Here is a 13,794-nt window from a genome sequence, read left to right on the forward strand (position 1 = left end):
ATGAGAAGTACAAGTTGTCATGTCGAAAACAACTTTACAACTTTGGTGGGGGGGGAGGATTGAGAGGGGGGTCGGGGGAAGGCTGGGAAGGGATGGGAAGGGGAAACTAAGGAGGAGGCTACAATGCTTGATAAGAAATGTACTCATTTTCTTGCCCATGTAATTGTAACCCCTCTGTACAGTATTTTCATAATAAAATATAAATAAAAATATATACAGAAAAAAAGAATTATGACATTGAAAATGACTAAATTGTTTTTAAATTATTTTGATTGTTGCAGATGGATCTGTTTTAATACCCCTAAGATTTGCACCTCTTTCTTTTGGACGCTACCCTTGTAAAATGTTGTTGACCTCCAAGTACGATATACGCCTCTATAACTTTGAAGGTGTGGTAAATAAAGAAGAAGCAGAGAATGAATTTGTGTTTGAGACACCAGCATTTCAAGCACTTACTCAAGATATTCCAATAGTAAGTAAAACTAGGCTGGGTACCAATGGATCATGCCCGTAATCCTACCTATTCAGAAGGCTGAGATCTGATGATCATGGTTCGAAGCCAGACTGGGCAGAAAAGTCCATAAGACTTTTATCTGCAATAAACTACTCAGAAAAAGCTGGAAGTGGCATTGTGGCCCAAGTAGTAGAGTGCTAGCCTTGAGTACAAAGAGGCTGAAGGACAAGTCCCAGGACCAGAAAAAAAAAAGACTGGTTCTGGGGCTGAACACTCACCAGCATTAAGAGAAAATGACATAAATTTACTTACAGCTTTGACTAAAACTAAAAACTAAGCCATTCTATATCTGTGCCAACCTTGTCCTTATAAAAGATAAGGACAAAAACTGGAAAATGTTCACATGGAAAATTAGCTGTGGAGTCTTTCACTGAACTGTTAGATTAAATTTTCACCTGGTTAATGGAGGGGAGGGCATCTAGACAGAGGGCCATTTGCACTTCCCCTCATGATATTTCCTGTAAAATTCTAGAACTGAAAAAAAAGTTTAATGTCAGCTTCTATAGTCTTATTAAATATGTAAATTTTGGTGAGCTTGAACTCTGGGCTTGGGTGCTGTCCCTGAGAGCTTTAGCTTAAGGCTAGTGCTCTACCACTTGAGCCACAGTGCCACATCTGGTTTTTTAGTGGTGAATTGGAGAAAAGAGTCTCATGGACTTTCCTGCCTGTGCTGGCTTTGAACCGCAGTCCTCAGATCTGAGCTCCTGAGTAGCTAGGATTACAGGCGTGAGCCACTGGTGCCCATCTTAAATATGTAAAGTTCTAAATTTGCTATTTTTCTCATTTTAGTCTAGGTAATAATCTGGCAGTACACATATTATAAGGAAAATATATAAAAATTTATTAACATACAAACCTGGGGAGCCATACACAAAGTATAAGACTCAAAGAAGAATTAAAGTTGTTGAAAATTATATAGAAAGTAAACAAAAATATTGCAACATAGGCTTCTGGGAAGAGTTGAAGTATTTGCATAGGAGAAAAGACTTGTTTTCTATTGTAGATAGCTTTTCAGATGTATCAGACTTCCTCTTCTTCCTGTGAGAAGTACTTTCCTATATAGAAAGAGGAATCTTAGATACAAAAGCCTCTGCCTACATCCACTGTTTACTAATAAAAGTATAAATTTATTTTGCAAAAGATCAACTATGCTAGGGACTGGTGGCAACACCTGTAATCCTCACTATTCTGGAGCCTGAGATATGAAGGTTGTGGTTTGAAGCCTGCTCAGGCAGTGAAGTCTGACAGACTCTAATCTCCAATTTATTAGGAAGAAAAAAAAAACAGGAGTGAAGCTGTGGCTCACATGATACAGTAGCAGCCTTGAGCAAAAAACCCTTAGGGACAGCACCCAGGCCCTGAGTTCAAAGGCCAAGTCTGGTGCGCACACACACACACACACACACACACACACACACACACACAAAATCAGTTATTCAAAAAATTAATTTTGTCTACAATTTTTCAGAATAGCCATCATGAAATATTACAAAGAAACAAATTTCAAGAAAGCTATTTAAGACTCCTGAACCCACTACAGCTGTCTCAAAGTCCTCCAAACCTCTCATCCCAAATTACTACAGATTTCTAAATGCATTCTGTTGCTGGTTATTTTTAATTGATTTAATTGATTTTCTACTTGAAGGTGCTATTACTCAATAATCAATTCTGAAGTATGGCTTTGCTTAAAAAGTTAAATTAAGTATCCATAGTTAATGACAGATTCCTAATTAAAAATTATTATGGCCTGGTTCCCATGTCTCATGCCTGTAATTCTAGCTACTCAGGAGGCTGAGATCTGAGGATTGCAGTTCAGTGCCAGGTAGGCAGAAAAGTTCATGAAACTCTTATTTCCAAAGTGGTGTTGTAGCTCAAAGTGTTAGAGCACTAGCCTTGATCGTAAAATCTCAGGGACAGTGACCAGACCCTGAGTTCAAGTCCAAGACCAACCAAAAAAAAAAGAAGAAAGGAAGGAGGGAAGGAAGGAAGGAAGGAAGGAAAGGAAGGAAGGAAGGAAGGAAAAGAAAAGAAAAGAAAAGAAAAGAAAAGAAAGAAAAGAAAAGAAAGCAAAAAGGCTTCCTCCTGATTTTGCCACACAGAATTGTGGGAGCTCAAAATTTTGTTGTGATGTTAACATTTGACTAAGACAGTTAATAGGCACTGAGAGTACTGACAACTGTAGCTTGCCTACTTATTAGACAAAGTGAGCAAGAAGTTAATGTAATTGTAAAGTTATGTTTGGTGTTTTTAGAGTAATGAATTGATTTTTGATTAATTATTGCAGATATAGTGAAAGTCATAATGACACACAAAATTCTTTCTATAGCATATGTAATGTTTGTTTTCTAAGAAATCTATGCATTAGAACACCTTTTTATTTCCTTTAGGCATAAATTATATTCTACATGAACATTTGCCATTTTAACAATAGTCAAACAGGTGAACCTATAGATACTGATTCTTGGCTAAAACCATCAGGCAATGTTTCTGCATAACTTAGAAATATGTGTGCATTCATCTTTGGGCCTTTAGTTCACAGTGATGTAATCATTCTTAACAAACAGGATTTTCGGGAAGTGGTGCTGTGGCTCAAGTGCTAGAGCACTAGGCTAGAGCTGAGGGACAGCACCCAGGCCCAGAATTCAAGCCCCACAACTAAATAAACAAACAAACAACAACAAAAAACCCCTAGGCTTCAAACACGATTTTCATGTTGTGATGTTTGTATTTTTCATTTTTGGTGCAGTGAATTGAACCCAGGAGTTGGACAGACTAGGCAAGTGCTGTACCACTTTGGTACATCCCACTCCTTGGATTTTTGTGACAGTCTTGCTATGGAGCTTCATACTGGCCTGGATCCTTTGATCGTGTTAGATTGGCCACCCAATGTAAATGTTTGCTACCACACCCACTGTCTTAAGAAATAAAGAATTCAGATGTAATTTAACTCTGCCCTCACTCTTCTGATATTCTGTATGTTTTTGTTATTTCTAGCATAATACAACAAATAATGAATGGAGATTTCAAGCTATGATAGAGGGCAAATGGTTTTGTGGACCTGCTATTTTACATGTGAACCCAGGTGAAACTGTGCCATATCCTCTCACATTCAAACCTATTATGGAATGTGATGTGATGGTATGATCTCTAAGATTCGTTCCTATAGTATGACTATGTAAATATATCTATATATGGTATTATTCTACTCAAATGATAAAAAGTTTGTGGAAAATGTGTATTTTTTAATTTGATATTTTTTTTACTTGAAACCTTAATACAGTTTGAAATTTGAGAGCTAAATATTCTGAAAGTCACCAAGTCATTTTCTCTGAATAGTTATGTTGAGATTATTTATACAATATGCTGAATTATGTAAAATCATTGATGTTTTGTTCTTCATTAAGAAATTAGTTACATCAGAAAATACTTTCTTACAACAAAATTTCTTTGGCATGGAAGAAAGCACATATATAAATGCTACATATTAGAATACCTATATATACTCTCTCTGCTCTTTTCTAGCTCTTTCTCAGCTCTTTCCTTCTCTTCTCTTTCCCAGCTCCCTTCTCTTTCTTAGCTCTCTCTTTCCCACCTTTCCCAGACACTCTTTTTTCTAGCTCTTTTCTCTCTTTTCTAGCTCTTTTCTCTCTCTTTCCCAGCTCTCCCAGGTCTCTTTCCCAGGCCTTTCCCCACCGCGTGGAGGACCAAGATGGCCTGGTGCCAGCCGGAACGATGAAAAAACCTACCCCTTACCTGAATACCACATGCGTGGTGCTGTTCTTACTCGGCTACCTCTTTTTAAAAACTTAACATAAATGGTGTAAAATTAAAAAAAGAATACCTATAAAAACTGGAATTTAGAGAGAACTCTATAATTTAAAGCTTTGACACATGAAGAGCTTTATATCAACAATGTATTCAGCATATGAATTATACAGGAATTGGAAAAGTCAATGAATGGCTAACTTGTTACAAGCATGTTTCTTTTTTAATTTTATTTTATTGTCAAGGTGATGTACAGAGGGAAGCATGTTTCTTTTACACTCATAATGAATACTATGTTGGTGAATGTTTGACATTGAACTATAACTCCATTAGAACTGAATTTTGGCTGTTTTACTACAGGGTAAACTTACTCTACAAAATGAAATTGATGGTTTGGCATACACATTTGATGTAAATGGAATTGGTAGAAGACCCCTGGCCTTAGAACACATTACTATTGAATGCCAAGTAGGGACAATAACAAGTAGAACCATACTAGTGCCCAATTCTACAAGAAGTCTCCTAACATTTAAGGTAAGATATTTTAAAGTATGGAAATACTTCTGAATATATGTTGAATTATATGAAAGTTTCACAACAGTTATATTTAATCACATGGAGAAATGTTCTCAATTCTACCTTTAATTAATACAATAGTTGCTAAATATAAATTCCATCACTAACTTGAATTGGCTCCAAATGAGGGGATTTTTTTTCAGATATTCTCTCCTGTTTCATTTTGTTTGAAGTCAATGTATTACTATGTCCTCAACCTGTATAAGTGTAGGTGCACTACAAGTTTTTGCTACCACATAAATCATGAATGATTTTACATTTTGCTATTAGCAAATAATCATAACATATTTAAGTCTACATATTTATGGCATTTGTATTTTATCTTGAAAAAATTGTATATACCTATAAAAGATGTTTTAAAAGTGTTAGAAACAACTATTTTTTAGAGATGGAGTCTCACTAAGTGGTTACGACTGGCATCAAACTTACAATCCTCCTTTCTCCACCTTCAAAGTAGAGATTGCAAAAATGTACCACCATAGCGTTCTTGAAATATAGCTCATTGGTAAAAGTTTATGGTTAGCATGCAGAAGGCCATGCTATTAATCCTCAGCACAAAAAATGGGGCACATCCTACTCCCATATTTATCAAAAAATTTCTATGCACCTAATATCATTATCAAAACAAGCTTCAAGTATCTACTGGTGTTTTAAAGAAGCTTCTAATACTTTGGAAACTCTCTGAGCTTATCCTCTGCATTTGCTTATAATCTCAAAAATTATGCCTTAGAAGCTGGGCACCAGTGGCTCTCAGCCTGTAATCCTAGCTGCTCAAGAGGCAGGAAAATCTGTGAGCTGTGGCTCAAGTGGTAGAGCACTAACCTTGAAAACAAAGCTCAGGGACAACTCACAGGCCCATTAGTTCAAGCTCCAGGACACACACACACACACACACACACACACACACACACAGAGCACCTTAGTTTTCTTCTTTCTCTACTAGATTGCAAAGGAATATTCTATGGAGTGAATTTTTTAGATTAAACTTTCCTCTTAAGCAGTTATACTGTTCAATATGCATCTTGTAACCCATTTGTACATCTGCTTAAAGATAATAAAAAACAATTTAAAATATCTCTTCTTACCGCTCCCAGCTAAATTTTTTCATTGCCATTATAATGATCAACTCCATACTCCATTAATAGTTTTCATTGTCCTTCAATAGCTTGTCATTGCTTATCTCTTCAGCTTTATCTTTGCTTCAGCCTCATACATGCAGCTTTATAGACTGCATTATGTTTTACTGCTACATGAAACACTATGTTCAAATCCTTATATACTGCTATTTGTCTAACACATTTTAATTCTATAGGGAAAAAGTTAGAGGCCATTTTTCCCATGAATCTTTACTTTCTTAACCTGATTAGATATCTGTGTTCTGCTTCTACATAATTTTTGCACCTGAGTACCTTCTATACCTTCTACTTCATGTTAGAATTATCTGTTTATTATTCCTCATCAGATGATAATATGAGTAATCCATGGGCTTATAAATTCTAGGCAAGTGTTCTACCACTAAATCATATATCCACCTCAGAGGCAATTCTCTCTTTTTCAAATTTTAATTCTGAGCATAAAATATAATATTGAGAACATAATAATATCTAAAGTATGATTTATTTAATTAAATAGGCAAAAATAGAATGGTTAGAATTGAATAAAAACAAGCAAGAAACAAAAACAGAAATTGTTATCATCTCTTTTCAGAATTTATCAGTGAATCCTCTCAAAAGTTGAATGAAAACAAATTAAAGAACAACATGTAATTTTCTAATATCAGTTATATTGTTTTGTTGCATTAGACGAAAATGTCTATGTTTTTATTTTTAACTTTATTTTAAACTTTACTCTTCATGAAGAATATACATTTTAAACTGTAGGTCATAATTCAATCATTATTCTATATTAACTATATTTGTCCAATTACATGTGGAAGTTAATTTCTATTTATAAAATTATTCTCAATAAGAATTGACAGCTATACTTCTATCATTTTAATAAATAAAGAGTATTAAAACCATTGAGTACATACCCAGATATGTGATTGTTGAATCATATGGTAGTGCTATTTTATCTTTGGTTTTAGGAACTTTCATGTGGTTTTCCATAATGGTTGAACTAATTTACATAATTACCAACAGCAAAGAAATGTTTCTTTATTCCACATCCTCACAAACTTTGTTATCACTTGTCTTTTTTTAGTAGCTATCTTAAAAGATGTGAGAGGACACTTAATTGTAGTTTAATTTTAATTTCCTTGATGATTATTGATCTTGAGCACCTTTTTATGGTAGGAAAGAAAGATATTTAGATTTCACCAGCTGGAATCACTTTAGACGATTCCGATTTATTTGGCAATATCCAAAGCAACATAATCTGAACAAACTAGATTATGTTGGTTGTTTCACAGTAATTATTTTTTTAAATTTATCTATTTTAAAATAGGCAGTTTTAAACAAATGTAAACAATATGCTAAATGAAAAAAAAAACAGTGACTAAAGGTCACACACTATAGGATTTCATATCTAGGAACTGTCCATAATAGCCCAATTGATAGAAAAACAAATGCCATAGTGTTTGGATCATGGAAAGTGGCATGGTAGAAGCACCCAGGAACCTGGAAGTTGTGTTTATCCAGGGTTGTTGTCAAATTCTTCTTATTCTTTATATGCTATGTTAATATTAATGTATAATATCATTGAAATAGTTTTCTTTTACATAAAATTGCTTAAATTAAACTTAGCTCATAAAAGAAATTGATATTTTCAAAGCATGAGATATCTTGATACAATTAGCAACCAAGAATAAAACATTGTTTATGTGTAAGAATTATTTTCCTGTTCTAATTGTTAATGTCTTTTAAAATATTTTCTTCTATTGAATGTCTCACTTTTCTGAGTTTTCATTTTAAAGTGCAGTTTTTTTTCATGTTCATCTTTTTTATTTTTTATTTATTCTCAAGGTGATGTACAAAGGGGTTACAATTACATAATTAAGGTAATAAGTACATTTCTTGTCAAACTTGTTACCCCTTTCCTCAGTTTTCGCCCACTTTCCCTCCTCCCAACCCCCCACCTCCAAATTGTCTTCCAACAATTTTTTTTATTGTGAGAATACCATACAGAAGAGTTACAATTACATGGGCAAGGTAATGAGTACATTTCTTATCAAGCATTGTTGCCTCCTCTTTGTTTCCCCTTCCCATCCCTTCCCATACTCCCCCCACCTCCCCCCCACTTGGTCCTTCCCCCCCCCACCAAAGTTGTGAAGTTCTTTTTTCGACATAACAACTTGTACATCTCATTGTTGTAATGGGTCTACTTGTATCCCTAGTTAAACGATTTGTTTTTGCCCGTCCCCTTCACACAAATTATACCAACATCAAATACAGTGAAAGCAGGGATTATACCGTGGGGGAGGGACATACAAAGCAACATAGAAATTATCTTACAAATATGTTAGAAATAATTGCATGAAAGAAAAAAACACTTGAATACTTATCTTGGGGTTCATTCCCCTAACACCAACTTATCTGATCTTTTCTGCTTGACTCAGACATATACTAGTTATTGCAAATAAGGGAAACCATGGGACCTATGTTTCTTTGGGCCTGGCTTACTTCACTTAATATAATTTTTCCAAGTCTTTCCATTTCCCAACAAATGGGGCAATGTCATTCTTTCTGATGGAGGCATAGAATTCCATTGTGTATATATACCACATTTTCTTGATCCATTCATCTACTGAGGGGCATCTAGGTTGGTTCCATATCTTAGCTATGATAAATAATGCTGCAATAAATGCACTAAATTTTCAGCTTTTTCTGTGCTTTAGTTTATTATATTAAATTTAATATAGTGTAACAGAGAACATATTTCCATTCCACCTTGTATAATTCTTACTTTCCATACTTTTCTAGGTATTTTCAGATCTGCAAATGGTGTGTGGAAAATCACACATCTCTGTAGAACCTGATAATTCATTTCCATACCTTTTAAAAGTGAGTCCTCAAAAACGTGGAGAATTCAAAGGTATCAAATCCATTTTATTAATGAATACACTAGGATAGAAGTATAATGAAAAGAAGTAAAATTTAATTTGTATTTCTATTTTCTAATGAATTTCCCAGAGATATACTTAGTTTTTCATTTTGTCCATTAGCTTATTAGCTTTCTGAATGGCCAGAAATTTAACACACACACACACACAGACACACACACACACACACACAGACATAATTTCTAGTGTAAAACTGACCATTTATTAGAATTTATTTTGGTGGTAATAGGGTTTTACCTTAGGGTCTTAGGCTTGTCAAGCAGGTGCTCTTCCTTCCTTCCTTCCTTCCTTTCTTCCTTTCTTTCTTTCTTTCTTTTGGCAAATTCTTTATTGTGATTAAGTACTTACATAATTTCACAAATTTCACAGTATTGTGGGATAGTAATACTTAGTTAAAGTCACAAACACATTCTAATTGTCTATAGTGGTCTATAAAGTTTATAAATTCTTTGAGCTTTCACTATACAGTTATTTCTTCCACATTGGGTTATATATACATTCCTTTCCTTTTGCTTAGTGTCAGCTGTTCCCTCTTTCCTGCTCATTCCCTCCCGCCCACCGCTGCCATTGTGTTGTTTAGTTTGTTTTGATCAATGTCTAATGTAGCTGATGGGTCCCACTGTTGTATGTTTTGCCCTGTTTCCCTCTAGTTCTGTGTCCTCCTAGTTTCCCTCTGATGTGCGCATATATACCATATATGCGATCAGCAGCATGGGGTTATTTAGTAATGATTCGACCAGATGAGAGGAGGTCCTTTGTTTCTTGAGTCTTGTTTACTTTGTCTTATCACCTTGCATTTTGGAGTTAACATCCCCAAAGTTCTCGGCTTTCTACTTTTTTCTCTATAATATGATTTATTGGCTTAAAATAGTTATTTCACCAATGCAAATGTGATCAAAGGAAACATTAGTTTACAAAAGGGTCCTAAAAATTGAGACATGGGGCTAATTCATTATGTAAAATTTTGTTTTTTTAAAAAAATATTTATTGAAAAGGTGATATACAGAAGGATTACAATTATGTAAGTCGGTTATTGAGCATATTTTTTGAACAATGTCCTCATTAGTTGATTTTTTTTCAGAAAGGTGTTATTCATTTGGTATTTCAAACGTATTAGAAGGAAACATCAGAGTTCAACAATTTATTCATTCTTCATTTTTCTTTAGTGAAAATTAAATATGGAAAGAAAAGAGGAAAGAGTTAAATATTCTGATATAAGTAATTTTAAGAAAGAAGAAACAACTGTCAGAGTGAATCAGTCAAAAAGATAGGCTAGGGAATAGCCTAGCTCTTTATTGACTTCAAAATAATTTATTATGTCAGTAAATTCCACAGAAATGGGAAACGTTGAATCATTCAAACTAAGTATGAAAATATAGAACTTGAAAAAAAGCAAGCAAATAAAATGATGAAAAAGTCATCGTTTGAAGTAGTCATAGAAATAATGTGAATACCACAAAATACATTGACAATTTTTCTCTTTAATAGTCATAATATTTATATGGTTAGGATAAATATTAGAATGCAATAGAATTTTGCTGTTAATTATTACAAGACATGAGTAAGTACAGATATCTATCCAGTACTTTACTAACAATACTCCTTAAATTTATCTTGAATGCATTAACATTTCACTAATATGACTAAGAGATGGTTATAAACAAGCATGCTTACAACATAAAGCAGCTCATTCCTTATACAGTACTGAGTAAACTTAGATGTGTAAGAATTGGGCTTATATAATTTTAATTTACATAGCAATGTTTTAGTGCTTGTCCTGAGGCTTGACCTCAGGACCTCTGGGCACTGGCTCTCAGCTTTTGTGCTCGACCATATTGCTCTGCTACTTTGACCCACAGCTTTACTTCCAGCTTTTTAGTAGTTAGAGAAAAGTCTCACAGACTTTCCTGCCCAAGCTGGCTTTGAACCATGATTCTCAGAAGTCAGCCTCCTGAGTAGCTAGGATTGGAGATGTAAGCCACCTACACCCAGCATCTTTTTCAAAAATAATTTATACATAGCCTTCTGGTAGCTCACTCATGTAATTCTATCTACTCAGGAGGATAAGATCTTAGGATAAAAGTTGGGAACCATAGCCAGGCACCAGTGGCTCAGGCCTGTAATCCTAGCTACTCAGGAGGTTGAGATCTGAGGATCATGGTTCAAAGCCAGCCAGGGAAGGAAAGTCCATGGGACTCTTATCTCCAATAAACCACCAGAAAACCAGAAGTGGTGTTGTGGCTCAAGTGGTAGAGCACTAGCCTTGAGCTGAAGAACTGAGGGGACAGCATCCAGGCCTAGAGTTCAAGCCCCTCAACTGACAAAAAATAATAATTTATGCCAGTTACTCTAATAATCTATACATAAACCATTTCTTTAAGTTTGAGTGTTCTCAGACCCTTATTGAGGATATCATGTTTAGTGAGTTCAGTGTCCAGCTTGTGAATATTGGCATCATAAGCAGCTTTTGTTATTATTGTTGGTGGTGGTGGTTGTGGGGCCTGAACTCTGAGCCTGGGTGCTGTCCCTCAGCTCTTCAGTTCAAGGCTAGCACTCTACCAATTGAGCCACAGCACCACTTCCAGGTTTCTGGTGGTTAATTGGAGATAAGAGTCTCATGGGCTTTCCTGCCAGGGCTTGCTTTGAATGGTGATCCTCAGATCTCAGCCTCCTGAGTAGCTAGGATTACAGGCGTAAGCCACCAGCACCTGGCTCAAGAAAGCAAATTTTACCAATAACTTTATAAACTCATAAAGATACTTAAAGGTGGTGCTGGGAAGGTGGCTTAGTGGTAGATTGCTTGCCTTGCATGCATGAGGCCCTGGGTTCGATTCCTCAGCACCACATAATCAGAAAAAGCCAGAAGTGGCATTGTGGCTCAAGTGGTAGAGCGCTGGCCTTGAGCTGAAGAGCTGAGGAACAGTGCCCAGGCCCAGAGTTCAGGCCCCACGACCAGAAAAAAAAAAGATACTTGAAGGTCCCATGTCTATGTCTTGAGTTAAGAAGTTACATATTAATATAGAACTTGGCAGGCAAAAATAATGTAGAGTCTGAGCTTCAAGCCATGCAAATATGAGCAATTTCCTGATGATTTCTTCTTGGATTCCCATTTAAAACTGTAGGGGAACTCTGAAGCTGAGCTGTGAAACCTGGGAAAGTTTTGAGAGGTTGGAACACTACCTGGACAGTACTTAAAACACTGAGAATTGGCAATGGAAGGGCTAAAACAGCTCTGGAGAGGTTAAGAAACTACAATTCAGCCCCACTTCCTTAGTGCTGGAAGGACTGGCTAGAAAGACTAATGGCTAGACAAAAGGGCTGACAGTTTAAACTTGGAGAGGCTAAAGTGAAATACATATCAGGACTTTGTCTGGGTTTCAGTCTCTATTTTTAAAATAATAAGGGAACCAGTGATTCTCACGAACTCTGTTTTGACTCTGCTTGTAATATTGGTATAGAAACTTTCTTCTTCTTTTTTTTTTTTGCATGTATCCATAGTAACCTTCCCTGTGTGTACTCAAATAAATGTACTTGCTTGTGGGAACTCCAGGCCCAAGTACCAGTGAGCCTTGGGACCCTGTTTTCCCCACAATCTCTCTGTCTATCTATGCTTGTGTTTTCTAATTTCTTTGGCTCCAGCATTCCATAGCAGTGTCTCTGGTTGCAATTAGCAACATAAAACCCTTAATGCCAAGCCTTCAGACCACCACAGAGAGTAAATAACTCCTATGATGTATTGCTACCATGTATTCTTAGTTTCTGCATGTGCTTAAGATTTTCAGTTGTAATAGAATTCTTAGAACATCTTTTCTACTACCTTACATAAATGTTTTGTTTCATATTTTTAAGATAAGGTCTCACTATATAGCCCAGCTTGTTTAGCAAGTATAAGGCCCTCAGTTCAAACCCTAGTACTGGCAAAAAAAAAGATTACAAGTATTTTAATGGCTTAATAGTTATATGTGGCTAGTGACACCCATATTGGACAAGTCTAAAGTTACATATTTCACTATCTTTGATAATCTACCTAATAGAATCTTTCAATTGCCTATAAATACAACAAAGCATTTATACTACTTACCCAAGCAAGTGAAAATATGTTTTCATCTCAGTTTATTTTTCTCTTAGGAATTCATGGTTTTGTGTGTAAAGATTCACATGTGTTAACCTGATATGAAGAAACCAAGGGCCATTTCTGGATTACTTCCATAAATATATTAAAATATATTAAAAATTAATAGTAATTTTGTATAGGTTAATTCTAATGTACCAAATTGTCTAGGTAGTGATAACTTTTGACACTATTTTTATATAAAGTGGTTATTATTTTATGCATTACATGTTCTCAGAACATTCATAATAGGGAATATTATAATACTATTATGCTATGTAAAAACTTTGTGTGTGTGTGAGAGAGAGAGAGAGAGAGAAAGAGAGAGAGAGAGAATAGAAGAGAGAGTGTGTACATGTACATGCACTAGTCCTGGGGTTTCAGTTTAGGGACTGGCATTGTCCCCAGGCTTTTAGCTTAAGGCTAATACTTTAACATTTTGCCCACAGCTGCACTTCTAGATTTTGGTGGTTAGAGAAAAGAGTGTCATGAACTTTTCTTGCATGGGCTGCCTTTGAACTGTGATTCTCGTATCTCAGCCTCTCAAATAGCTAGAATTATAGGCATGAACCACTGGCGCCCAGCATAAATGTTTTTTTTTTCAGTGAGATAATTAATAATGTAGTAATAATACTAAAGAAGAAAATACATAACAACAGTCACCCATTATCAATGTTATCTGAAAGATGAGACAGATTTATTAATTGACACAACTACTTTATTGTTTTCAGAAAAGTTACTGACATTAGTATTTGAGTGAGATTTTGA

General features: G+C 35.3%; 1 protein-coding gene across 1 annotated transcript in view; it reads left to right on the forward strand.

Moving 5' to 3' along the window:
- Nucleotides 1–13,794, forward strand: part of LOC105993453 — a 147,459-nt gene that overhangs the window by 111,973 nt on the left and 21,692 nt on the right. Inside the window, 4 exon segments of the mRNA XM_013026725.1 lie at nt 279–472; nt 3,509–3,652; nt 4,640–4,813; nt 8,776–8,887. Of these exon segments, the coding sequence (XP_012882179.1) occupies nt 279–472; nt 3,509–3,652; nt 4,640–4,813; nt 8,776–8,887 (624 nt within the window).

The sequence above is a fragment of the Dipodomys ordii genome, unplaced genomic scaffold (genome assembly GCF_000151885.1).
Source record: "Dipodomys ordii isolate 6190 unplaced genomic scaffold, Dord_2.0 Scaffold96, whole genome shotgun sequence".
Taxonomy (NCBI): Eukaryota; Metazoa; Chordata; class Mammalia; order Rodentia; family Heteromyidae; genus Dipodomys; species Dipodomys ordii.